Consider the following 25,442-nt stretch of genomic DNA (forward strand, 5'->3'; position numbering starts at 1 on the left):
GAGAGGATCACTTGGACTTGAGAGCTCGTAGTCGCGGCAACTGACCATCATAGCCGTAAATAGATTCGAGAGGCTCGCTTCCCACGGCATAGTTGACATACGTTGCAGGTCGACGACTAGGCTGGCCCGCACGCCATATAGCCAACGTCTTATCAGCCCAAGATCGACTAAAAGTCTCTAAATCTGGCGGAGTAGCAACGGCGAAGAAGCTATACAATCGTCAATTTAATGCTTTCAATGGGCCCATTTTGGGTTGTAGTTCACTTACACGAGCAAGTATTCGTCGCGATGAGGATAGGAAGAAGAAGCGTGATCAATCAATTGAGTGGTTTTGCTAGAATAACCTTCAAAAAACACGCGGGCGCCGGGAGCAAGGCCGGGATTCTTTGCGATTTGCTGGTTGAAGAGATTATAAATTTTGCGCTGAGAAGTGATGTTGTAAGTCTGAAGCCACGTATTACTTCCAACATATGGTTGTGAAGAGCAGGATGCGCTGTTTATATCTGTTTGCTGCGCAACAAGCAGCTCGGAATAAGACACATCGCCTTTGGTGCTTGAGATGGCAGGAATTGCGTTGAATGAAACCAAGAGCTTTTCAGCATCAGCAGCTGGGCCATCATATGCAAATGACCAGATGATAACAGCCTATATAGAGTAAGTTTGGGCTGCAGGCATCGTAATTTTTGATCGTGTGCTCACCTCTGTTCTACTAATATTTGGTTCAATGGAGAATTGGCCAAAGTTGACGCCCATGAGTGTAGGAATCTGTCCTGTCCCTTGGAACTTGTTCAGTGCCGCAAAGACTTTCTCAAGCTTGTCTTGTGACCAGACGTAGTTATGGTAGTGCCAAGTGTCAGCCTTTTTCGGATAAATCTTGATATAGCCACTGGTAACAATGCCAAAATTATGGCCCGCGCCCTTCATGGCCCAGAAAAGATCGCTGTTGGAAGCAGCATTGACGGTGATGGCTGTGCCATTAGCCAGAACAACATTTAAGCTGACGAAGTTATCGGAAATAAGGCCGTATTGGCCTTGGTATCGGCCAAGGCCGCCTCCTAAAGCTGGGCCAAAGAAACCGACGCAGCCATTGCTTCCTGTAGCTAACGGCATGGGGTATCCATTTTAGTAACTGGAATCATTATAGTGTGTCTGAACGGATATGATCAATTACTTACCAGCAATGTATCCTTCATTCCAAATTGTCTTGATGACCAAATCAGCATATACTCCACCTTGAAGTAATGCCGATTTGTTGTCGGGTTGGATTGTGATTTCGGTGAGTTTCGACAGGTTAATCTCAATACCTCTGAACTTGGAAACTGTGCTCGTCGAACCATGGCCCCTAGTATACGCAAGGAAGTCAATGCTGTTCTGGTAGCAGTATTTCACCTATGAAGGCAAATTTAGCAAGTTTGATCCCGAGAGATTTGTAAATACATGCTTACCACTTTTGCTACATCAGATTCTTGAGCTACTTCAATAACAACTTGTATATCAGCAGGCATAGAACGCGTATTCCATCTCTCGGTAGCATTGGCAAAGGCGCGGCTTGAAGGGCCAAATATCAGAGTCCCTTGAGACAGTGCTTTGCCGAGATCACTTTCTACTTGCTTCGAAGTAATTGCTCTTGAGACATCGACTGCTTGAAAATAGTAAGGAATAATAGGGCTGCTTGAAGTAAGAGCTGGAAATAGCGCCAGCCCCAAGGCTAGCAGGTTGTATGCCCCTAAATTCATGATCTATAAATAAATGAAGTGAAAATTGCAGAAACAGAGCATGGAGGAAGGATTAAGTGAGATGGACGAGTAAAGTGATGATAGAATTATTATTATTATTATTGGGTAGTACAATAGAGGCTGTTCATTTCCTTTAAGGCAGCCATCCATACTATTGAGTCCGAAAGGCTATCGTATTGACATCTTACTGAACTCATTTTCGCCAATCCTCTCCAGAAAAGTCTATCAGACGTCTTTGGAAATTGAAATCCAAGGTTTCAGGCCCGTTGAGGCTGAGTGAATCAGATGAGATTACATGTAGCCACATGCAGCATGCGATATCGATCCCACGCATGGATGACACGCGCTGTACGACATCCGCGTACATATATATGCGTATTTGCGGAACACATCAATTGGGATCTGGAACTGATTAATTCAGCGAGAAGATCAGCTGCTAGACACGCAATGGCATAGCCGCCAATGGGGACAGTCTTCATCCGTACAGAGCTGAACCATTACACCTCACCCCAACTATAGTCTCCTAATCAAGTGAATATGTAATCCTTCGGAGATTTTCTCCAATGCTGGTGCTATGATGACTATTGACATACCTGGAGCTTAAATAACAATATTTGAGAGTCGTCGGGGATCAGCTGCCAGCTGTGGTGGGACTCGCGATATTGTCTGTCCTTGTACAGCCCCGCCATGCGTTTGTGTCCGTGTTGCGTCAAAGCTGTGACAATTTTTACTGCACAGTCTGGTCTGTTTGCCCGCCTCCGTCTATCAGTCAATAAAAATTTCTCATTGTTGGGTTATGAATCAGACCATCTTGTTGTTGCTTGTCCCACTTCGATATGCTTTGAAGGGTCCATCGGCTGTTTTGCACGCAATGCCCGACTCACTCATCTACTGTACTCTTCCCTCGCATATCAATTTAATTGGTCTTTTTGAAGATTAAATATGATCTCGTGTGAAGTTCTTCTAGATTTGTTTACATAAAGGAACAATAAAGGATGGTCTATGCTTGGCAATTGTGGCTGTCGCCACGTCCGCAGCGTTCGGTGATCGCTTCCAGCTCGCACATTTACTCCAATGACGACGCTGCTCTCTTTGAGTTTCTCAAAGAGGATGATGGCCGGTGGGTTGTGAGGGAAACGCACTACATCAATAATCCCTTGGTCAAGGATGGACTATCTGGCCCACCCCTGTAAGCCCTCTCTTCTTGACTCTCTATTTACAATTTAAGCTTACGAATGCGAAAAGCCACATCCACTGGAAGCAAGCTGAGTATTTCCAAGTCGAGCAAGGGGTAATTGGGATCCATAAGGATGGGAAACAAATCAGGGCTACGAAGGATGATGGCGTAATTGAAGTGCCAGCCGGTACACGGTGAGCTCCTCCTCCTCCTTCCTATCCCCCTCTCTATTTTCAGCCTCCTTCCAGCCTCATCATCATATCCCGGTCGAGATCCTTCTGAAAATAATCTAATTATGCACTGTAGGCACAAATTTTGGTCACATCCTTCCAGCCAAGAAGACCTGATCTTCAGGGTCTGGGCTGAGCCTCAAGGCCTCGACAACAGCTTTGACGAAAAGTTCATCCGTAACCTGATCGGATACCAGAGGGATTGCAAAATGGCTAACATGGCACCGTCTATGTTTCAACTTATGCTAATATGCTATGACTGCGCAACTCTGGCTACACCACCCTTCTGGACGCCCTTGTGGCTTCTTAGCTCGGTTCAGTATATCCTGGCTTATTGGATTGGGGGCCGCTTGTTAGGGTGCGTTTAACTTTCTCGCCTTATTGATCCTCTTTCATGCACTAATGTTGTTCCCATTATAGATATAAGCCATCTTATCCTGAGTACTATAGGGAGCCAAGAGACGAGAAGGCGATTTAAACATTACGTGCATCTAGCTGACAAAAACTTAATAAAATAACTGCAATCCGTATCCGTGCTACATCAAGCAAATACTGTGATCAAGGGGAATAATAAAAAACACGATAAGTAGAGTACTCCGTACGTAAGCCACCTCGCTGAATGGACTAATCGCTGTAATGTAGAGAGGACCTAATTTATCACCTCTTCAATAGTCTCTTGCACGCGGGCAAATGATAGTTCAGCCATTGTCTCGTCCCATAGCTGCTTGCCAATCTCCTCTGCTTCAGGCCTGTATATCATCGGAGCCATACTGGGAAGCTAGTTAGTATCGTCCTCAAGTCTGTATGACAATTGAATGGAAGGACACTCACGGCCGTATTTCTCCGTCCTCTGTGAACTGTCCATGAACTTCTTCACCAAAACTGACGGCTGCATGAACGAGTGAGAGAGCTCCGACAGCAGGCGGTTTCCCAACTATACGCCTGAAGCCATTCACGAGTAAACCCGCAAGAGTGCCATCTCCATCTCGCGTCAGGTCGGTTCCATAGCAGAAGCTTGGATTGACAGAATCTATGGTTACAACAGATGCTGGTACCTTCTTGGCCAATTCAGTCAGATAGAATTGACCAAGAAGTTTGCTTGTGCCATAGCGCTCTTGCATATCCCACTTGTCAGCCTTCTGCTTGAAGGTAGCCAAAATTGGTGGCGATTTGCTTTCCTTGAACCGGGCCCGAGCTGCCGTATCGGACGAGACAAGAACCAAGCGGCCAGGAGAGCCTCCAGGTTTTGCTTTGAGGGCGCTCAAAAGCAGTGTCATTAGAAGGACGGTGGAGAGATAGTTGATTTGGACACATTTTTCGTAGCCAGTAGATGAAAAGGCCTCTTTAGCCTGGAATAGACCTGCATTCAGGATTGCAATGTCTAAACGATCCAGCGCCTTTGCTCTATCCGCAAACTGGACGATAGAATCATATGAATCCAAGTCCAAACTCCAGACTTCAATCTCGCCCGATCCGGCGTCTTTATCGGCAAGTATCTCCTCACGAGCGGCCTGGCCCTTTGACTCGGAGCGCACAGCAAGAATGAGCTTGGACAGGCCCAGGCGGAACAGTTGGCGAGCTGTCTCAAGGCCAAGTCCAACGTTGGAGCCCGTGACAATGGCTGTCTTCCCAGCGAGAGTCACGTCTTTGGCTATGGGTGGCGTCTTAGCAAGCAGCTGACGATACAGCCACTGCGACGTGCTGGCCTCTTTCTCGGGCGTAATGGAAAATTGAGGATGAGCCATAATTGCAGCTGAATTAATTACTCTGGTTTGAGCCAAGCAGATTGGGGGAGATTAGAATTCGGTGCGATGAAGGTCTTGAGTTACCCAACTCACAGCTGAAGAAATACTCGTGCGGCCAACACACCCAACCAACAAGCCCGACCAACAGCCTGGCCATTCCTTCCGTAGGCGGGGGAATTACGTGTCCGAAAAAGTCCGGGTTGAACAAAGGAGTGACACAGGAAGCACAAAATGATGTAATGCACCTAGATATTTACATATTGCGCAAACAATGTTCCGATAAGGTGGCGTGAATTGGTGTTACCGGTGTCGGGTGCATGTCAATAACCTGTGAATGTCCCAGGTATGAAGTGTACAAACTCAGGACGCAGAAACCAAAAGCTAGCTATCTTTTAGAGTTAATTCCGATGCACCATCACATACATAGAGGTCATATTAAAGACAAATCTCGTAAACATCATACCGAATGGCCGTAATAGATGTGCGACGTCGCTGTTTCTAAAGAGAACCATAGATGACTCCTACTCAGCGGGAAATAGCAGGTTGTCTATGAATACACCGAGTGCAATATGCCGTGTGTAATATACCGAGCCAATCAAAGCTCGGGGCCCGGGCCTTAATAGACCTACACCGAATGATTTCCCTCCGTGAGACAACGCCCCCGCAGTTTATTAACACCCGAAGCTTGATAACACTGTAATGTGTTGTTGGTTGACAAATTGAATTCCCTGCTGATCAGGCACACTCCGGAGAGAGCTTGCTATGAATCGCTCCGATCCTCCGTGCCGGGCCGGGCCAGAGTAGTGCAGTATGCCTTCGTGAGGTGTATCTCAGTGCTGTATATGTGCCCAAGCGTAACACAGGGGATGGTTGCCAAGTGTGGTCTGCATAAGTTAGTGGACTTTACAGGTTTACAATGAGGATGCAGGATCTGGGCAGGGAGTCGGCACGCCGCATTCATTCGCTCAAACATTCCGCCTCATTCAAATGCATCAGCTGAAGTTGGGCGCATGGAAGAATTTACCCTTGTTGGATGATATTTTAGAATACGAGATAGTCCAGGATATTTCCAACAACTTCTATTCTGGTAGGAGGACTCTTTCAGCTCCATGGCCTATGGTTATTCTTGTCAACTATGAGATCTACAGCAGCTCAGCTAGACGTACAATGGAAATATATATTAAGTACAAGCAGCCTAAGCTGCGCGCATCTCATCAATAACAGCTCAAGTATACTGTATTTTTGTCTATCTCTTGTGTATGAGCCCTTCATGGCGAGGTTCCGGCTATCGTCTCTTTTGGCTTTCCTCTGTGTACTGGAAAATGCTGTCGCCCTCCCTCAGGGTTATAGTGGTGAACCCAATTTCAATCTCAAACCTCTCCTCACCGACCCAATTCGTAAATGGTCACTCAATACAACCGTATCATTCCCCAGTTCGTCTGCTTTCAATGCCTCTACAGAGCGCTGGACTATCGCCGATCCACCTACTTATGTCGCTGCCATCAGGCCTGGGACGGAAGAAGATATTGGCAAAGTAGTAAGTCCAGCATCTTTTGTCAAAATCCATCAGCATATGGTTACTCATTGTAAATCCAGATCAACCTCGCCAAGACTAAGAGATTTCCATTTTTGACTAGAGGGGGTGGGCATGGTTACGCTGCCAGCCTTGGTGAATTTCAGCTTGGACTCTCACTAGATTTGAGTCAGTGGGAGTATCTTGAGATTGACAAAAAGGCCCAGACTCTCACTGTAGGTCCTGGTATTACGTTTGCCGAAATCTTTGACCCTCTGTTCAACGATGGATTCTACATTCGTATGCGATGTCACCCACCCTACGGATGCTCTAGGAAATAGCCACTGACATCCAGATAGAAACTGGGAGTTGCTCATGTCCCTCCATGATTGGTGTTACCCTCGGAGGCGGAATCGGGAGATTAATGGTATGACTCTCTTCTGCTTTCGCTGTGTGACTAAAACTAGGCTATGGCTTCGTATTAATGCAGTTCCAATGATGACAGGGAAAATACGGCTTGCTGATGGATGCCCTTCAGTCCGTTCGTATGGTTGGGGCCGATGGAAAAGTGATGACAGTTTCAGCGACTTCTCACCCTGATCTATGGTGGGGAATCCGTGGTGCTGGCGCAAATTTTGGAGTCATCACGTCTGCTACGTACAAGATTCATCCATTGGTCAACAGCGGAAATGTTTTCGTCGCCGATTTCTATCTTCCGCCGGAGAGAAGCCGAGAGTATTTCAACATGGTTGAAGCCAACTACAGCAATATGCCTGCCAATTTAGCCCAGGTAATGGTGGGAATCTGGAATAGGACCACCAGCTCTGTCGGTCTTACTATGGACATTTTCCACAATTCTTAGAAACTAGACTGATTCTTTCATCAGGTTCAACTTGTTGGCAACTGGGTTTACTATGGGACTGAGAAAGAGGCTCGCAAAGTGCTGGCCCCGGTGTTCAATCTGAATGCTACTTCATCTACTCGAATTGTTCAATGGAACAAACTAGTCTCGTCTAGTGGTTTTGACGAGTTTATCTGTCAACCCAATCAGCCACGCTCTCTTTTCAGTTTAAACCAGAAGATTTACTCTGCTGATGGCTACCAGGCGGGCTTCAAGAAGATTGAAAAGTACTTATATGACCATCCTGGTGGGCGCGATACAACGCTTGTCATTGAGAATTTTCCCAACCAGGCCGTCGTTGCAGTACCTGATGATTCAACCGCATTCCCATGGAGAGATTTCAAGGGCTTCATGTAAGTCAATTCTCAATTTCCCTTTTCTTCTTCATTGCAGGTTTATCTATATCGATTTGGTCGAGACTGACAATAAAATAGCCAAGTTAACTTCGCTTGGATGGCTGGCGATGAGGCCACAGCACGAGCTTCCAACAAACTCGGGGAGGAGCTGCGCAACCAGTTCGCTGCCACATCTGGATACTCTGAGAAGACTGTTTTCGTCAATTATGCTCGTGGAGATGAATCCATTGAGAACATTTATGGCAAGAGGAAGTTGCCTCGCCTGGCCCAGTTGAAGAAGAAATATGACCCGTCCAATCTCTTTGCTTACAATCACCCACTCCCCATGCATTATCATTAAAATATCTCGCAATGGTATCAACCTAGATATGGGAGGATTCAATGAAAAGCAGCGATAGAAATGTCGGTTTTTAGAGTTTCTTGTATGATGGATTCGCGGCTTTTTTTTTTTTTTTTTTTTTTTTTTTTTTGAGGCATTGTATCGTCTTTGCCAGTTACAGTGAAGGCCAACTTTGAACTAATTATTCATTTTGTTCATTTTTCAATTGGTCAATACTGGACGATGTGAATAAAACCGGGAACTTTCTTTATCCAGTCAATAATTCATCCTCAAGGAAGTATGATGTTCATGGCTGCTCTAAAAACTCTTGAAAGCTGGCTCATAATATCCGATCTAGAAATCCAGCGATCTCATGTTATGTCCTTTGCTTAACAGAAATGCAGCATGGGGGTCTGTTTCTCGTATTTTTGCTCTAGCAGCAATTTGCTAACATACAACACAAGTAGCTTGTCACTTGAGAATCAAGAGAGCGACTCAAGTGAATCTTCATTTTCGCCGTCTAGAGGCTCGTAATCTTTCCACTTGAGGCCTTCTGGAACAGTCTTCCACTGCATCTCATCGTCAAGCAACTCAGCCACGTTGTTCCACTCTCGCTTGACTGCCGCAGCACGACTTTGACTTCTAGGAGCAATATCGGCTGAAAATGGCATTGGGGATATGAACAAACCATCCTTGATGTTATCAACATCGGGCATAATCTCATGTCCTGTTTCCTTATCCACCGGTCGCTTTAGATCAAATGCCCAGAGTGTACGCGACATGGCCAAAAAGAGCGATCGATCAGCAATATGCATTCCTTGGCACAATCTCCGACCGGCACCAAAGACAAAGTGATCTCGCTTGGTAGGATCTGGGTTGACTGCTGCTTGGGCTGAATTCTGGTTGTCACCCGCCCAACGAGCAGGGTTATATCTTCGTGGATCGGGGTGTCGCTTTGGATCATTGTGAATAGCCCTAAGATTCATCAGCACACACGACCGTCATGAGAGGAAGAGACCCTAGACTCACCAGACATTTAGGATCAATCCTGCATCCTTGGGGATATAATAGCCTAAGTACCAATCGTCCTGGGTCACAGCATGCGGTACGCCCAGGGCAGTAGCAGGCATCCAGCGCAAGCTCTCCTTCATACAAGCGCGGATATAAGGCAAATCTGGATAGTCATTTAGATCAGGCAGACGATCTCCACAGACACGATCGATTTCTGCCTGCGCCTCTTTAGCAACTTCGGGAAAGACTAGCATCGCCTGGAAGAAGCCAGTCAAAATGATGGCCGTCGTTTCAGAGCCGGCCTGCAAGAGAGAGCCGCTCAGGTAGCAGGCCGACTCATCGGAGAATCCATATTCTTTTTGTGTCCGAAGGAGATCAATGGCACAGCAAGGCTACCTCTCGCGTTGGTTTCGCCATCGTTGTCTGCGGATTGTGGTGTCTTACTTTTGAGGTTCCGCTCCTCAGCTGCTCACGAGCATTCAAGAAGTGCTTCATAAACAATCGTTTCTCTCTCTCATGGTACTTTCTTCCCAATCGTCTAACAGGGACGAGAAAATCGGGCAAAATTCTAGCAATAGGAAATAAGTCGAGGATAGCGGCGGACTACGAGAACAATTCAGTTAGCTAAGCAGAGAAAAGAGGAATACAGTTGCCTACTTGGCTTCCAGTCAGCCTGGAAAGCTCATCAAAGTTCTGTGAGTCCATATCAGCGTCTTATAATAGTTTGATCATGTTGCTCCATCATCATTTACATACTTCGAACATCTCTAGCAGATTTTTGTCGTCGCTTGCTGGAGTACGGTACCCAAAAGCCATTTGTGTGGTTAATGATGTGGTATAGCGTCGGATATGGTTTAGGAAATCTTTTGGACTTTCAAGGAGGCCCATCAACATGGCCCTGACCTCAAGATCTTGATATGGAACATAGGTTCGAGAGACCTTTATGTTGAGAAGACTGTGTGCAAGCTTTCTTACCATGCGCCAGACAGAATTGTTTCCCTACCTTTAATTTAGCTTGTCACTTCATCAAGAAAAAAAATGTTGAAGCAAGGCGTCTACTACGCCTAAGCAGGTCACCCGTAGATGAAGCTTACCATGAACAGTGGACGATACCCGCCGCTCATAATTTCTTGGCCCATATATAGCTCCGGTCTACCTGAGTAGATTGAACTCCGTTTGTCTAAGAGATCTTTCACAGCGACATCTGATGACAAGACAATGGCTACTTTGGTTCCCAGCATGAGCGAGTACACCGGTCCATACTCTTCTGCCCATTTTTGAAACTGCAAGTGAGCATTTTTCTTGGGCATTTGATGAAGATTACCGATCAATGGCAGTGTCGGCGGTCCAGGAGGATAGTTTTTTGGTCGTCGCCCAATTCTGCAGAGCCGCCAGAACAATAATGTCAAGGCTCCCAGCCCGAACACTACCCAAGGCTTTGGCATATTTTCTGCCATCAGGTCCATGACAAGAAGAGCTTAAAAGTCAAGTTGCAGGAATCTCTTTAAAGTGGATTTCTGTCTTCTACATGGATAAATGCGACGTAGAGGTCAGGGAGAGGAAAAGGTGGAATGGTGGATCAAAACACAGTCTTCGTTTCACAGCATAGAATCGAATAGCGCATCACGCGCTCAACAGCCATGTCAATCCAACACCCAGTGCTCTCAATGGGATTTTTACCTCATTCTAACTAGTCTAAGGCTTTTAATAATCTTTCGTGTATGTATACCTCGGTTGCTATTACACTACCCACGGAGGTATTAACGCAATCAGTGTCTAAATAGGAGAGCGTTGAAGCGCTGGTGAGTAACTTAGGTTCATCCATTTCGGGTTGGATCGCAAGACCGAGTCACAAAGCGTCTGTAAATGTAGTAGCCCGGGTTTAGGCAGTCCCAGGAGGTCAGGCTATTAGTCTTCTAGATAAATCCTCCACAATATGACATCAATGAAGGCGTTCGACTTACCATATACGCTTCGGCCCGGAGCCGTTGTAGATTAGCGGGCCTCCGCTCGGTGCTTATTTCGGACGTAGCACGGAGCGCAGCAACAAGATTAAGCCGTGATTAGATTTGTCCTTGTCAGAGCCACCCCAGTCGTACAGTTATTCGAACGGAGATTTACACGAGAAATGAGAAAAAGAAGTATCAAAAGATAAGTTGCAAGTTTTGCAGGGATGTGGCGTCGGAAACGTTTGCACCAGTGGAAAAATATTACAGACGTGTTCCAGCAACGGGTAGACGCGGTATTCACATTTGATCTTACAAAAGGTGCATGATCACATTTGTGTAAAGCGCAATTGCCTCTTCAAAGAAACAGAATTCTTTTTTCTTATGGTGTCATTCAAGTTCTAGCATCCATTCAGCACTGTTTCGAAGGTATGGCCCGGGAGAAGAAATTTGCTCTGGTTACAGGGTAAGCACTCCATGCTACATTTGCTTCCCTCGAATGATACAATTTACACTGAGATTTCTCAATAGGTGCGGGAAGGGCGGAATTGGTGAGGCTCTCATTCTAGAATACAATCGTCGTGGTATCTACGCTATCGCTACTGTACTTCCAAATGAGAATAGCAATCACCTCACGGCGGCTGGGATTACCTGGTTTCCACTGGATGTGACTGATGAACAATCTGTCATCAATCTGAAGAGAGAAATATCTTCCATTATCGGGGGCTATTTGGACATTCTGGTAAACAATGCGTAAGTTTAGCCCATCTATTATTGCCATTTTCTGGCTACGTTCTGATTTAACATTGGTTTAGTGGAATATGTATGAAGAGACTTGATGCTAAGAGCCGACAATTTTACTGACTGGTGAATGCACGTCAAATAGGCTACACTATGACTGCCATTGACACAGATGTTAATGCAGTCAAACGAATGTTTGAGGTCAATGTCTTTGGTACAATGCAGATGGTACATCACTTTCATGATATGTTGATCCAGGCCTCTGGAACCATTGTTAATATTGGATCCATCGGCGGCGTCGTTCCATATATGTACGGAGGTATGACTACATCTTAGAAAGAAGCCCATACAAGGCTTGTGCTAACGCTACCAAAGCATCATATAATGCATCCAAAGCTGCTCTTCATCATTATTCCAATACCTTACGTCTAGAGATGTCGCCCTTCAAGTGAGGCCACCTTCGCGAGAGAAGTGTAAAGTGAGATTGCTGATCATTTCCCTCCATATAGCGTCAAAGTACTTACTGTAAGTGAACCTCTGCTGACTACATTCAGTGTTTGCATATGCTGACAAAATGAGCACGCCAGGTCATCTCTGGCGAAGTTGGAACCAACATTCTCAAGAACGATGTCCACCGAAAACTGCCCGAAGGTATACTTCTATTACTGTAACCTTGAATTGTTGCAACACCAGAGGCTAAGTAACGGCAAGGGTCGTACTATTCCCCTCTTGCAGCTGAATTTGAAGATCACGTTCAAAGGACGCCCAGTAAGTGCCCTCAATCCAACTAATTCTGATTAAATGGAGGAGCTGAAACAAGCTTCCAGAAACAACAAGTCGGTTTGAATACGCATCAAACGTTGTATCTCAGAGCCTAAGGTCGTCCCCAGCTGCATGGTTCTGGACCGGAAGCGCTACTGGTATCATTCGATTTTTGGACATGTTCGCATGGCGGACTATATGGGTATGTCTGTCATTCCTAAGGGTTGGGACGACAAGAGGTCTGGACGGTAAGAAACTAATAGTCGGATTTTAGGATTTCTTCTTTTACCGGGAATTCAACCTGAACAAGGTGAAGGAAGCTCATCTTGCAAAGGCCAAGAAAAATACATAGATACGGCTGTGCCTTGCTGCAATGCATCTACTTAAATTGATTAGATGGAGAATATTAAACTACAAAGAAAATTGGTGATAATTTTCCGACGTTGGCTCCAACCTCTTCGGATTCATAGCTTTCATCAGTATTGAACAAGTTTACTTCTAAAATTTCTCAGAGTGACGGCTGACTCACTTAGTCTTCTCATAGAGATAGCTACTTGGGAACAACTCAGACGAAATTACACCTACGGTAGCCTACGCGCATATTGTTCTTATATATCAAAATGACAACTGAGATATCTCAACGGAGCGTCTTCTTCAGCTTTCCAACGGTCATCTTAGCTCACATCCAGTGATGACTGGCTCAATATGTGGTGTGCAAGAGTTTCATGTCTATCCAGGATCCATAACCATCAGGTATGGAATAAATAGGATTCCCGATGAGAAGTATCAATTATCACAGAAATGCACGTAAGTGACCTACAATACCCAGTATCTTTATCAACGTAATTCATTGAAATCGATATCTATGGAAACAACTTTATAGTGAACACGTGCCAATACTATACGCATCAAGCAACTACCGCTCAAGTGCGTTCATCGGCCCTCGTAGTATGGCTGGAGTTCATTCAGCTCCTCTTTCAGCTCCTGGCCATTGATCACAATAGGCTTGCAATCGAGCAATACCCACATCATGCGGCCCGGCAAAGTGCCATTCCCAGTGATGTTATGCCATTGATGGGCACTGGCACGCTGGACACTGACATCTCCCTGATGCATGATTCGCGATTCGCCCGAGTCGAGGATCAGCTTGAATTCACCCTCAATTACGATGCCATAGTCAAGTGAGACGGCACGGTGCATGGGAGAAATAACATCCGGAGCAAAGTCAATCATGCGGCATACAGAACCATTGTGAATATGCAAAGGAGGCTTCAAGGTGTCAGTATGTAGCCTATCCCCAATAATACGCAATCGCAATAATACTTACTTCGTTCTCTCTAGCATACTTGAGATCAACATCACCATTCATTTCGACAGGAGTCTCCTTGGTTGAGTAGATGATGTTGGCAAGAGCCTGCTCGTTGCCAATGATACGGTGGTGGTCACCACAATCAGTCTGGATGAAGACACCTTTGCCTTCGGCATTGTGGCCTGTGATGTGTCGGACAGTGCGACGAAGTCCGGGAGCTGGGAAAGTGCTAACATATCCAGCACTTGTGAGCAGAAGCTCAGACTCCTGCGGGCTCTGCTGTTGGTCGGTCATGGCTGCGGTCTGATTTGCCGTTTCACAGAGTTTAATCGGTAAGGAAGAAATAAGAACTAATGGCGAATAATTCTATTAATGAATCAGAGCAAAATGAAGTCGATTAAATAGCCACCTTGCTCGCAAATAGCTCCCACGCAGGGAGTCTTGACTCCCACCAATTGAGCAATGCAGCTATGTCTCTGTTTGGACATTGACACAAGGATGGTTCTCCACCCCCATAACGCATTGGTGACATTCAACGGCTCGGTGTGTGATAGAATCGGGATCGGGCCGTTATGTGCAAGCATAGAGTCCCTTGTTAGACAGGGCCCATTCAACTATATTATCTCGATCTACTTTCATCGACTTGCATGAGGCTAGAGGGTGAGGCTGAGGCTGAAGCCAGAATCCCAACCAACTAGATTGGCTGCAAAACAAGCCAAGAATCGAGAACTGCATGATTCTCCACCCCTCTTAGACATGACAAGTAAGCGTGGTTCCTCCATCGAGGATGAATCCGCATCCCGTTGCATAGCTCGATCTCGGACTGCAGAAGAAGATCACCGCGTCCGCCACCTCCTCCGCAGTAGCGATACGACCCAAGGGAACCATTCTCTTGACCCAACTGTCTATTTCCACACCTCCGTCTCGCGCGCTTTGGATCATGGGCGTCTCCACCCACGTGGGGCAGACACAATTGACTCTGATCCCATGGGCTGCATTATCGAGGGCTGAAGGATTTGCACAAAACCCCACGTCAATACCAAGGAGGTTTCCAAATGAGGCAATTCTTCCCAGGGGCCGAATGTTACATACCGGCATTCTTGGTCACACCAAGCACCGCATGCTTAGCGGCTGTATATTGCACCAAGTGAGGAGCTGCAGCAAACGAGTTGCCAGATCCCAGAGTCACAATTGAGCCCCGAGTCCCTCCTCGGCCCGGATTCGCAGGATCAATCGGCTTGAGGTCTTGAAGCTGCATTGCGGCCGATACGCTCCGAACCAACAAGAATGTGCCTTCCACATGAATCCGGAGAAAACGTCCAAACTCCTTAAAGTCTGCCTCCGATATGTCTCGTGCTAATTGGACTCCAATCTGTGAAAGATAAGCCCATCGGGTTAGAGCATCGGACCATTACCATTGAGGCTCTCTATCTGCGGAATAACAGACAAGACTAGTTGTACTTACCCCAGCGCAATTGATACAGTAGTCAATTCTCTCGAAGGTGTCGACCATGTACTTGGTGGCCCCCGCCACGGACTCTTCCTGAGAAACATCAACTTTGAGCGACTCGGCACGGAAATTGATAGCGGTGGCTATGTCTCTACATTCGGCGGCAACGCGGCTTGCTGCTTCAAGATTCATGTCCGCGATGACAATACCCTTAGCACCATCTTTGGCCAGACCGAGGGCACATGCCCTCCCTATGCCGCTTCCTTTGGTACTTTTAGCATTGTTGTTGGAGAGCCTTGTTGGGCTCCGATTTGAGGATTGCGCTTACCACCACCCATAATGAACGCGTTGCCATTAATATCCATACCTAGGTAGAGTTAAAAGACACCGTAGTAAAAATTGGGCTTGAAATAAAACGCAGCCGTAGATAACACAAAGAGTCAAGGTCCGTGTACACGAGGCCGGCCATACGAGAGCCTAATATACTCGTGACTCTTTATGCATGTATGCAGGATAATGTTCATTGATCTAATGCTATATCTACCTAATTGTGCCAATTAAATATACTCATAGCTGCACCCTAATTTAAGCCCGGTCTTCTAGAAGGATACTGAATATACAGATTCCCACAAATCTGTCCTGGCTAAGTAATGTTATCTTGCATATGTGACAATTTGAAGCCAATAGACCTATATTTTATCCGTATGCCTAGCAGAGTTGCATTACCTTGTGGGAATTCCTCTAACTCATCGTTCACGGAGTCTGTACCTTCGACATTATTGAGTTGCAGTGTATAACATGGCTGAATACCGCCGGCGGTCCGAGCCTAAAAAGGAAGATGGACGCTCCGAGTCAGAGAAACAAGAAGGATACCTCGGCGTATTCCGATTTGAGGACAAATTAGAGAAACTTCAAGCTCTCAAGACCGAAATTTAGCAAAGCGATATACTCCTTTTCCTAAAGTCGCTGCTACATAGCAGGGAAAGCCTGGCTTCCTGTCATCTCACGGCGGAGAATCCGTAACGGCTTCGTGGGTCACACAACGCGTGTATGACACGCATAAGCTGCATATCTAGATCTTTTTGGGTGAAGTTAATGTCAACCCCCACAATACAAATGTAATTCCTGAGACACATCGTTGGTCATGATTTCCGGATTAGGCACATGGCATTACCCCATTTGAGTAACCCAAAGCGAGCGCCGTTGAAAGGACTTGGGCGTCCACCACAAGCTAGTTCCTATGAACGCCTTATGACTGATAGCTTCTGTCATTCGCTCGAATTATTTAGCCAACATGGCGTACTTCAAACGGGTTGTCCGTCTAGTAGACCCATAGCGCTTACCAGCCTCGTTCGTTTGTTCGCGTCGGTGTATCTCGCCTCTGGAAAAGGCAAATGCATCTTAGTCCTCCGAATGAAGTAGTGGACTGAACACGGCAACGAGATTCTGGACTTTTGAACTATCCAATCCGTATAGCTCGGTGTATGGTCCTAGCATACCACATACAGACAACAGCGAACACAATGTTTAAGTCATCCTTTGAGATGAACCATGTTAATTTTTAGTACAGTTGTTGGTCTGTAGGATCCCGGAATCTCCCCCTTTGCATAATCTCCTTATGATGGACGGCTTTTCTTCAGCTTGTGAATCTTGGGGCGTTGTAGAAACGAAGGGGTGGGCGAAGTATGCCCTTCGCCTCAGCACATTTAGCATTTCAAGCGAAAGGGAGAGGTGTGTATCTATAGTATTAGTCCATATCTATACTTTTCTGTATAGCACAGAAAGAAATTATTTAATAAGATATTATCTCTCGTGGTAGACCGATCTCTAGGCCAAATTTCGATCGCGGTTGTTTGCCCCTTTCTTGTTGAGCCATAACATTAGACTTGAAACACTTTTATCATCACAATTTATTCATCATGTTCACTCTTGAGCCTACTTTAGACGCTCTCTCTGACTCGGAGTCGTTGCTTCGCAGTCATACAAAGGAGGCTATTGTCGTTACTGAGACATCCTACTTGAATGATGATATACAAGAAACTTCTGGGCCCTCCAGTGATGTCACTATCGAAGACAATACAGTATGTATTGTTGGCATGGGTAAGCCTTTTAAAAAACTCATATGCGTGTTTCGCGTGCTAACATGGCCTGTTTGTACATAGCTTGCCATCTCCCTGGTGGAATCACCTCACCATCGGGGCTTTGGGACTATGTTTATAACAAGAAATCTGCCCAATGCACTGTGCCTCTGGACAGGTACAACATTGAGGGCTTCTACCATAAAGATGGCAGCAGAGCTGGTGCCATGAGCGTTGACGGTGGGTATTTTATCCAGGAAGATGTCCGCAAGTTTGACCCTTCATTCTTCGGCATCAATAATCTTGAGGCTTCTTACATGGATCCCCAGCAGCGAAAGCTGCTTGAAGTCGTCTATGAATGCTTTGAGAACGCCGGTCTATCTATGGAAGATGTCTCTGGCTCCAACACGGCAGTGTTTGTCGGCAACTTTACGGTGGATTATTCGGTCATGCAATCTCGAGATACAGACTACGTTCATCGACTAGCGGCTACGGGCGGCGGCACATCTATCATGTCGAACCGTATTAGCCATGTGTTTAACCTCCATGGCCCAAGGTAAGCTCATACCCATACCTGATTGTGTGTCTAGTCTAATTAGCTAGTTTCACTCTTGATACCGCTTGTTCATCCACCATCTATGCTCTCCACCAGGCTGTGAATGCCATCAAGAATGGCGATTGCGACGCTGCCATTGTTGCAGGCGCCAATCTGATTACATCTCCCGAGCAGCATTTTGGAACAGCAAAGGGCGGCTTTCTTTCGCCAACTTCGGCCTGTCACACATTTGACACCTCGGCGGATGGTTATGCTCGAGCAGAGGCGCTCAATGCCATCTACATCACGAGGCTTTCGTCTGCGATGAAGAGTGACCGCAAGATACACGCAGTTATTCGGGGAACGGCAATTAACGCGTAAGTCACTCATATTGAGTTCTTAAGTGCCCTTTTACTAATAGCGCGAAGAAATGGCAAGACTCCCGGTATTACTCTCCCTGATGCCAAAATGCAGGCAGCGGTCATTAGAAAGGCATACGAAAATGCTGGTCTTTCGTTTTCTGATACGGATTACGTCGAGTGCCATGGCACCGGTACTCCAGTCGGTGATCCTATAGAAGTGGATGGTATCGCGGCCTGCTTCGCGGGCCGCGAAGGTGAACCATTGAGAATCGGATCAGTGTGTACTCCCTACTCGCTCTTTATTAACACATATGCTAATTGAACCCCATCCAAGGTCAAAACAAACATGGGCCATAGTGAAGCCGCCAGCGGGTTGACGTCTATTATCAAGGTTGCTCTTGCTTTTGAGCATGGCGTGATTCCACCTACATACGGTGTGAAGAACTTGAACCCCAAGTGTAAGTTGTCTTTATCTTTGTCATACATATAGATCAACCGAAACTTAGTTGCTAACAGAGAGTCAAAGTAAAACTAAAGGAGCGTAACATGAAGGTAATGACAGAGGTTGAGGCATGGCCCAGAGCACTTCGACGTGCCGGCGTCAACTCCTTCGGCTACGGCGGTGCGAACGGCCATGTTATCCTCGAGTCCATTGACAGCTATTTTGTTGGCTCACTGGTCTCTTCTCCCATCACTAGAACACTTTCAGATCCCTATGAAGCGGATAAGGACCAGGTTTTCGTCCTCCCTTTTTCCGCCTCATCAACCAAATCGTTAGAAGCCCGCCGCAAACAGGCTGTTGAGGCGATGGAAAAGTCTGAGGTAAACACTTTGAAGCCGCTCGCTGCTGCTATGAGTAAACAACATACCAAGATGCGCCTCAGAGACTATTTACTCGCTTCCGCCAACCCCAGCTCTCAGCCAACGCTGATCGAGGTGGCTGATGTCGCTGACAAGGCAAGCCCGGGCACACAGCCTCTGCCAATTGCCTTTGTCTTCACCGGCCAGGGTGCACAGTATGCCAACATGGCCAAAGAGCTCATTGAACAAGATTTTGGCTTCCTAGCCAGCATTAGGGATCTCGACGAGGTTTTGCAGGGGCTGCCATCTGAATACAAGCCATCTTGGACTTTAGAGCAAACAATTCTCGATAAGCCTGCTACAAGCAAGATCAACGATGTTACCCATAGCCAGCCAATTTGCACAGCTATCCAGATTACTCTTGTCAATATACTGCGAAGCTGGGGCGTTGGCCCATCGGCTGTTATTGGCCACTCCTCTGGAGAGATTGCTGCAGCTTACGCAGCCGGCCTACTTACTTCGTCCGAGGCCATCCTAGCAGCCTATTTCCGAGGCTTTGCTGTGGGCCAGCTACAATCTCGCGGCACCATGATGGCAGTGGGAATCGCCCCGGATAGTGCTAACGTCTTGATTGGGCAGCTTGGACTGAAAGAAGTGCGAGTTGCTTGTGTAAATGCTCCTGAGAGTGTTACTCTGAGTGGCACTGCCAAGGACATTGATACCCTTCAAGCTGAGTTACAAAAAGAGGGCAGATTTGTTCGCAAGCTTGAAACTGGTGGCCGTGCTTACCACTCCCACATGATGGCTGAGATTGGTGATTTATACGAGTCACTGGTTACTCCTTACTTCACCAGCAAGACGGTCGATGAAATGGAAGCCAAGATGTTCTCAACTGTTGGCCATTCAGTTGATGCCCTTGGCACTATTGACCTTTCTACAAACATGGCAGCGTATTTCCGGAAGAACCTTGAGCAGCCAGTTCAGTTCAGCGCGGGCTTAACCAACATGATCACCAGTAACAAATATCACTTGATCGAAGTTGGCCCCCATTCGGCTCTCAAAGGTCCTATTCAACAGATCCGAACCAGTGCCAAGCTCGACAAAGATACCATTCCCTACTCTCCCACACTTGTCAGAAAAGAGAATGCTTACGTCTGCTTAAAGAAGCTCGCGGGTACTCTCTTTTCCTATGGTCACAACTTGGATTGGTACGCTATCAACAATGTCCCGCGATATCGTGCGCTGCCTACTCCACCGCTCGCCTCTTATCCCTGGGATTATTCTAAGCCTCTGCCATGGCATGAGCCTCGTGCCAGCGTTGAGCATCGTCTTCGGAAGCATGTGCGTCACGAGCTCCTTGGGACTCGGGCCACTGCTGGCAACGGCATTGAGTGGTGCTGGCGCAACATCCCTCGTATGTCCGAGATGCCATGGCTACGTGATCACAAGCTCGGCGAGTCGCAGGTTGTCCTGCCAGGCGCAGCATACATGGCGATGGCTATAGAAGCCCTCTCGCAAGTTCGAGATATTAAAGCTCAGCTAGTCGCTGGAGACCCTTTTTCTTTTGAGTTTGAGAATGTAAATATTAGCGCAGCGTTTGTTGTGCCTGATGAGAGCGATACCGAGGCGGACAACACCGAGCTTCATACTATTCTGTCTCCTCGTAAAATCTCTACCGCAAACACATCCGGCAACTGGTATGAGTTTTCCATCTCCTCTTGGGTATCCGGCGTTGCCACACTGCACTGCATGGGTAGCATTCGAGTGGCTGAGTCGACTATGAAACCCAAGGATGGATCAGTCATGATTTCGGATAATGGCCACGAAGTGTGGGGTATGAGCCGCTGGTATAACAAGGCAAAGGAAGAGGGACTCAATTTTGGTCCAACTTTCCAGTCACTTACCAGTCTCCATACTGACGGCAACCGAATCTCAACGGATTCTATCGCAACTACGCTTCTGCAGCCTCCTTCTCCAGTCGCCACTGGCATGTTTTATGCTATACATCCCATCACCATTGATGCTTGCTTCCAGGCAGCCATCATGGGTGGCACTGCTGGAAACATCAACACACTGCGAGCTTACGTTCCGGTCTTCGTTTCAAAGTGCTCAATTCAAATTCCGCAAGGCGACTCTGCCAGCCTGGGTAATGAAGAGGTCAGAATTCACTCACGCATGGAAAAGACTGGCTTTTCGACTCGGGCGGTTGCTTTCACCCTCAGGCTGCCAGATGGTACGCCAGCCATTGATATGCCTCATCTGAGAATGAACGCGTATACTGGAAAAGCCCCAGTTGAGCCTGAGACTAGCATCTATCTTCAGCGCCAGCCATGTCTTCGCGTCCAATGGAAGCCTGATGTGTTGCGCCTCCAGCCAGGCTCCGAGAGCGCTATTCGAGAATACATCTCTTCGTTTGCGTCTCAACAGTCAGATGATTTAAACGATAACGGGGCTCTCGTTGTGTTTGCAGCTCTACTTGATCTCTTTGGTCACAAGGTTCCTCGCATGAGTGTATTGGAGCTAAGGAAAGAGCACCAATGGACACCCAAGGATTGCCAGTCAATACTGGGCAAGGATACTGCGTTCCCGCGATTTAGGTTATGGGAAGATGGAAGGCTTGGCGACGACAACAAGATTGTCGTTAACAACACCAAAAACTCTGCTCTTTACGATGTTGTTCTAATTCCTCATCTTTCTGTTTCAAAAGAAATGTGGGCAAAGGCTGTAGACGAGGTTACTTCACTGGTTTCTGGTGATGGCATCATCATCACTCGCAGGACCAAAGAGGCTGTTTCTGCCCTTAATGCTGCTAGCTTTGTGGCTCTGGAACTCCCGAACGAGACCCTCGTCGCCGTAAGTAGCCCTAAGAAAACAGGCTGGGAGACAAAAGAAGTGGTCATCGTCAAACCCAAGGAGGCCTCTCCCTTCATCGACTCTTTGGCAACCGCGGTGGCGACTCAGCTCAAGACGAATGCCAGTGCTGTGCAGTTAAGAGCAATAACCATTGACAACATCGAGACCGTTAATCTTAACGCTCAGGTTGTTTGCATATCGCTCCTAGAGATGGAGCACGAGTTTCTTGCCACCATCAGCAGCGACGATATGGACCGTTTCCGCAAGATCACAGACAACGTCGGCGACCTCTTGTGGCTAACGGGAGCAAACATGCTATCTTCTCCCAACCCAGACCTTACCTTGTCTAATGGCCTCTCTCGAGCCCTGATGTTAGAGCAGCCAGCGCTGCGATACGCTGTTTTGGATGTCGGGGCTGATATCTCCAAGCCAAATGCTTTGGATTCCATTTGCAACAGCATCTCAGCAGCCTTAACTTTCCGATATGCCACAGATGACAACGAGTTCATCCAGAAAGATGGCATTCTTTATGTCAGCCGCTTCGCCCCCGATATTGAACTTAATGCTCTATTCAGACAGCGTATGACTCCCGGGGCGATGAAGCTGGTCCCTCTTGGAGAAGTTGGCTCAGCCAAGCTGTCTATCGGCCAAGTTGGAATGACCGATACCATTCACTTCCAGCAAATCTCAGAGCGCAAGACATCACCTCCAGCCGGTTACGTGGATGTCGATCTCCGTGCTGTTGGCCTCAATGCAAAGGACGTTTACGCTCTCAATGGCCGTGCCGAAACACGATCGGCTACAACTGCCCTAGACTTTGGAGGTGTCATATCGGCTATTGGGCCTGATATCAAGCACCTCAAGGTGGGAGATCGTGTGGCTGGATTTGTTCCCAATCATTTCGGGACAACTGAGCGAGTTCCTGTGCAGGCAGTCCACAAGATGCTACCGGCGGAGGAGTTTACAGTCTTGCCTACTCTTCTCACTGTTTACTGCACTGCTCTCGTTGCTCTCCGCGACCGAGCTCATCTTCGCGCTGGCGAGTCCATCTTGATTCACTCTGGCGCCGGTGCCTTTGGTCTTGCAGCCATCACCCTGGCCAAGCATATGAGTGCTACAGTCTTTGCAACGGTCGGCTCACAGTCGAAACGCGAATATCTCGTCAAAGAGATGGGCGTGCCAACCGAAAACATCTTCAACTCCCGCAATGCCTCTTTCATGGAGGACATCGTAGCTGCTACTGGCGGTCGAGGTGTCAATGTCATTGTCAACTCCCTCGTCGGTGACTTGATGCATGCCTCTTGGTCCTGCATCGCTCCTTTTGGGCGCTTTGTTGAGATTGGTAAACGTGAACTCATCGACGCAGGAAAACTTGACATGCGCGTCTTCTTGAAGAATGCGACCTTTACTGCCTTTGATCTGTCTGAGTTTTTCTATGCAGAAGATAGCTATTACCAGGACGTCGTCTACGGCTACACTGCCGAAGTGATTGAGATGTACCGCGCAGGGATCATCAAGGCCTCTCCCATCACAACCTTTGACGTCGCTGAGATTGGTCACGCTTATCGATACTTTGGTAACAAGGATCGAGTGGGCAAAGTTGTCATTTCAATGGAGAATCCCAAAAGCCTTGTGCAAGTCGTGCCAGCGTCGTATCAGTTCGTGTTTGATCCTGAAAAGACTTACTTGCTCGTTGGATGTCTTGGTGGTCTTGGCCGCAGTCTCAGTCGCTGGATGATGGCTCGTGGTGCCCGCAAGTTCTGTTTCCTTGGGCGCTCGGGATGTGATAAGCCCAGTGCTTCTGAGCTAGTGAACCGTCTTCGATATGCCGGGGCCAGCGTCACAGTTGTCCGCGGAGATGTGTCCAATGAAGATCAAGTTCGTGAAGCTGTCGCAGCTTGTGCCAAAGAGGGTCCCATTGGTGGTGTTGTCCAAGCGGCCATGGGCCTTAGTGAAGCTTTGTTCTCTGTCATGACCAATAAATCATGGCACACTGGTATCCAACCCAAGTGGAGAGGGTCCTGGAACTTACACAATGCTCTAAAGGGCCATGATGCTGATCTGGACTTCTTCCTTTTGACTTCATCCATTTCTGGTAGCTGCGGTACCGCCACAGAGAGTAACTACTGTGCTGCCAATGGTTTCCTCGACTCTTTTGCCAGGTGGCGCCGTTCTCAAGGCAAACCTGCTGTATCAGTTGGGCTTGGTATGATATCAGAGGTTGGCTATCTTCATGAGAATCCCGAGATTGAAGCCATGCTGCTCCGCAAGGGTATCCAACCGCTCAATGAGGACGAGTTTCTTCAAATCTTGGACTACGGCATATCCGGTCCTGGCAGCGACGCCGAATTTATTCGTGGGGTGCCCATGGCCAGTGACTCTGCTCATATCCTGACCGGCTTAGAGTCCTATGGTGTGCGCAAGTTGATGGCTCAAGGATTCGAGGTGAACAACGGCGTCATGGACGAGTCTCGCACCTCCATCCTTGCTGCATCTTTACTCTCGGAGAAAGATGCTAAGGAAGAAGGAAAAGGCGCAGATGTTGGTCTGCTGCTTGCCGCTGCTGAATGGGTCAAAGACGTTCCAGCCAACGCTCTATCTATGTTGATGCCCGAAGCCAGTGCGCCTACGATGCTGGATGCAATCTTGCGCCTCACTAAGAAGCGTTTCAGCAACTTGATTCTAATGCAGCTAGATGCGGTGGATGATCGTGCTCCTCTCCCATCCTTTGGTGTTGATAGTATGCTTGCTGCAGAGTTTAGGACCTGGTTCTTTAACACTTTCAAGATTGATGTACCATTTCTTGATATTGTCAGTCCTCAGAAATCTCTGCAGACACTAGCGGAATTTGTCGAAGGAAAACTAATTGCCAGCTGGGCAAATTAAAAGGAGTGCGTGGAAAAGCGAAGGTATAGCCAAAAGCCTCGATATTGAACTTAGAGGTGGGTTCTGTATTTCTTGGTCTAAGGTTATACGCTTCAAAGGCTTCTCTGAACATGGCTCATAATACGACGGACAGATCTCTGTATTTTCCCCCAGCATAGTTATTATTTCCTATGAAAAGATTATGTATCTGCTCATTTGTCTCGAGGCCTTCATTCTCCAGGGTAGCGCCAGGTGTAACTGTGGCAATGCATCGCAGGCTTTGGGATAAACTTCTCCTTCTAGTTGCTACAAAATATCGGAGTATTCCGCATTCTTTTTGCTTGGTGATGGGGGGAGATTACATTGAAGCCCCTGAGAATCTTGGGTTGGTGCATTCATGTAACTGATGTTGAACTTCTGACACGTATTGTACTGGGACAAGTATCCACGACGGAAGTCAGTTTTCACATCATCACTAGAACAAGAAGAGGTAGGCATCAAAATGCTATTTCCTCAACCCGACGGATATACAAATCAGCTAAGCCTAAATGCATGAATACTACGTCCATTGCCTCCGTACCAAATTATAGGCATTGTGCAAGAAGTCTACCACCCAGCACCTTAATCTAACTTGGACGATTCCCCATGCGTGTGCCCTTGCATCGTTGCCCATTCTAGTCATATGATCACACACCCAGCTATCCGGTTAAAGTAGTCTGCGATTTAACATATTGCAAGTTGGTAAGCTGGCT

The 25,442-nt window shown here is 47.2% G+C and overlaps 8 protein-coding genes across 8 annotated transcripts; 4 read left to right on the forward strand and 4 right to left on the reverse strand.

Moving 5' to 3' along the window:
• Positions 1-7: 7 nt before the first annotated feature.
• M431DRAFT_483410 (hypothetical protein) lies at positions 8-1,933 on the reverse strand (the record flags this gene model as incomplete). The annotated part of the gene is made up of 6 exons (XM_024916120.1): positions 8-209; positions 269-645; positions 700-1,100; positions 1,176-1,389; positions 1,446-1,739; positions 1,925-1,933. 6 exons carry the CDS (start codon positions 1,931-1,933, stop codon positions 8-10), a joined length of 1,497 nt encoding a protein of 498 aa, XP_024772930.1.
• Positions 1,934-2,731: 798 nt separating this feature from the next.
• M431DRAFT_88720 (hypothetical protein) lies at positions 2,732-3,621 on the forward strand (the record flags this gene model as incomplete). The annotated part of the gene is made up of 4 exons (XM_024923944.1): positions 2,732-2,925; positions 2,982-3,107; positions 3,220-3,501; positions 3,564-3,621. The coding sequence occupies 4 exons, from the start codon at positions 2,732-2,734 to the stop codon at positions 3,619-3,621; spliced, it is 660 nt and encodes a 219-aa protein (XP_024772931.1).
• Positions 3,622-3,792: 171 nt separating this feature from the next.
• Positions 3,793-4,888, reverse strand: M431DRAFT_6808 (hypothetical protein; the record flags this gene model as incomplete). The annotated part of the gene is made up of 2 exons (XM_024921752.1): positions 3,793-3,913; positions 3,975-4,888. The coding sequence occupies 2 exons, from the start codon at positions 4,886-4,888 to the stop codon at positions 3,793-3,795; spliced, it is 1,035 nt and encodes a 344-aa protein (XP_024772932.1).
• A 1,270-nt stretch (positions 4,889-6,158) lies between these two features.
• Positions 6,159-7,998, forward strand: M431DRAFT_89282 (hypothetical protein; the record flags this gene model as incomplete). The annotated part of the gene is made up of 6 exons (XM_024924013.1): positions 6,159-6,425; positions 6,485-6,701; positions 6,761-6,828; positions 6,907-7,227; positions 7,288-7,655; positions 7,737-7,998. 6 exons carry the CDS (start codon positions 6,159-6,161, stop codon positions 7,996-7,998), a joined length of 1,503 nt encoding a protein of 500 aa, XP_024772933.1.
• A 461-nt stretch (positions 7,999-8,459) lies between these two features.
• M431DRAFT_89154 (hypothetical protein) lies at positions 8,460-10,433 on the reverse strand (the record flags this gene model as incomplete). Its single annotated transcript, XM_024923988.1, has 6 exons — positions 8,460-8,952; positions 9,007-9,380; positions 9,433-9,591; positions 9,646-9,681; positions 9,745-9,987; positions 10,083-10,433. 6 exons carry the CDS (start codon positions 10,431-10,433, stop codon positions 8,460-8,462), a joined length of 1,656 nt encoding a protein of 551 aa, XP_024772934.1.
• A 932-nt stretch (positions 10,434-11,365) lies between these two features.
• On the forward strand, positions 11,366-12,789 carry M431DRAFT_88529 (hypothetical protein; the record flags this gene model as incomplete). Its single annotated transcript, XM_024923916.1, has 10 exons — positions 11,366-11,400; positions 11,466-11,687; positions 11,750-11,757; positions 11,821-11,994; positions 12,051-12,123; positions 12,185-12,200; positions 12,263-12,326; positions 12,387-12,443; positions 12,503-12,639; positions 12,712-12,789. The coding sequence occupies 10 exons, from the start codon at positions 11,366-11,368 to the stop codon at positions 12,787-12,789; spliced, it is 864 nt and encodes a 287-aa protein (XP_024772935.1).
• Positions 12,790-13,370: 581 nt separating this feature from the next.
• Positions 13,371-15,561, reverse strand: M431DRAFT_496558 (hypothetical protein; the record flags this gene model as incomplete). Its single annotated transcript, XM_024917508.1, has 6 exons — positions 13,371-13,706; positions 13,765-13,964; positions 14,571-14,753; positions 14,839-15,118; positions 15,212-15,459; positions 15,525-15,561. 6 exons carry the CDS (start codon positions 15,559-15,561, stop codon positions 13,371-13,373), a joined length of 1,284 nt encoding a protein of 427 aa, XP_024772936.1.
• A 1,778-nt stretch (positions 15,562-17,339) lies between these two features.
• Positions 17,340-24,901, forward strand: M431DRAFT_521432 (hypothetical protein; the record flags this gene model as incomplete). The annotated part of the gene is made up of 5 exons (XM_024920467.1): positions 17,340-17,830; positions 17,878-18,186; positions 18,238-18,448; positions 18,506-18,629; positions 18,698-24,901. 5 exons carry the CDS (start codon positions 17,340-17,342, stop codon positions 24,709-24,711), a joined length of 7,149 nt encoding a protein of 2,382 aa, XP_024772937.1. The 3' UTR covers positions 24,712-24,901.
• Between the last annotated feature and the right edge of the window lie 541 nt (positions 24,902-25,442).

Source organism: Trichoderma harzianum (genome assembly GCF_003025095.1).
Source record: "Trichoderma harzianum CBS 226.95 unplaced genomic scaffold M431scaffold_8, whole genome shotgun sequence".
NCBI lineage: Eukaryota > Fungi > Ascomycota > Sordariomycetes > Hypocreales > Hypocreaceae > Trichoderma > Trichoderma harzianum.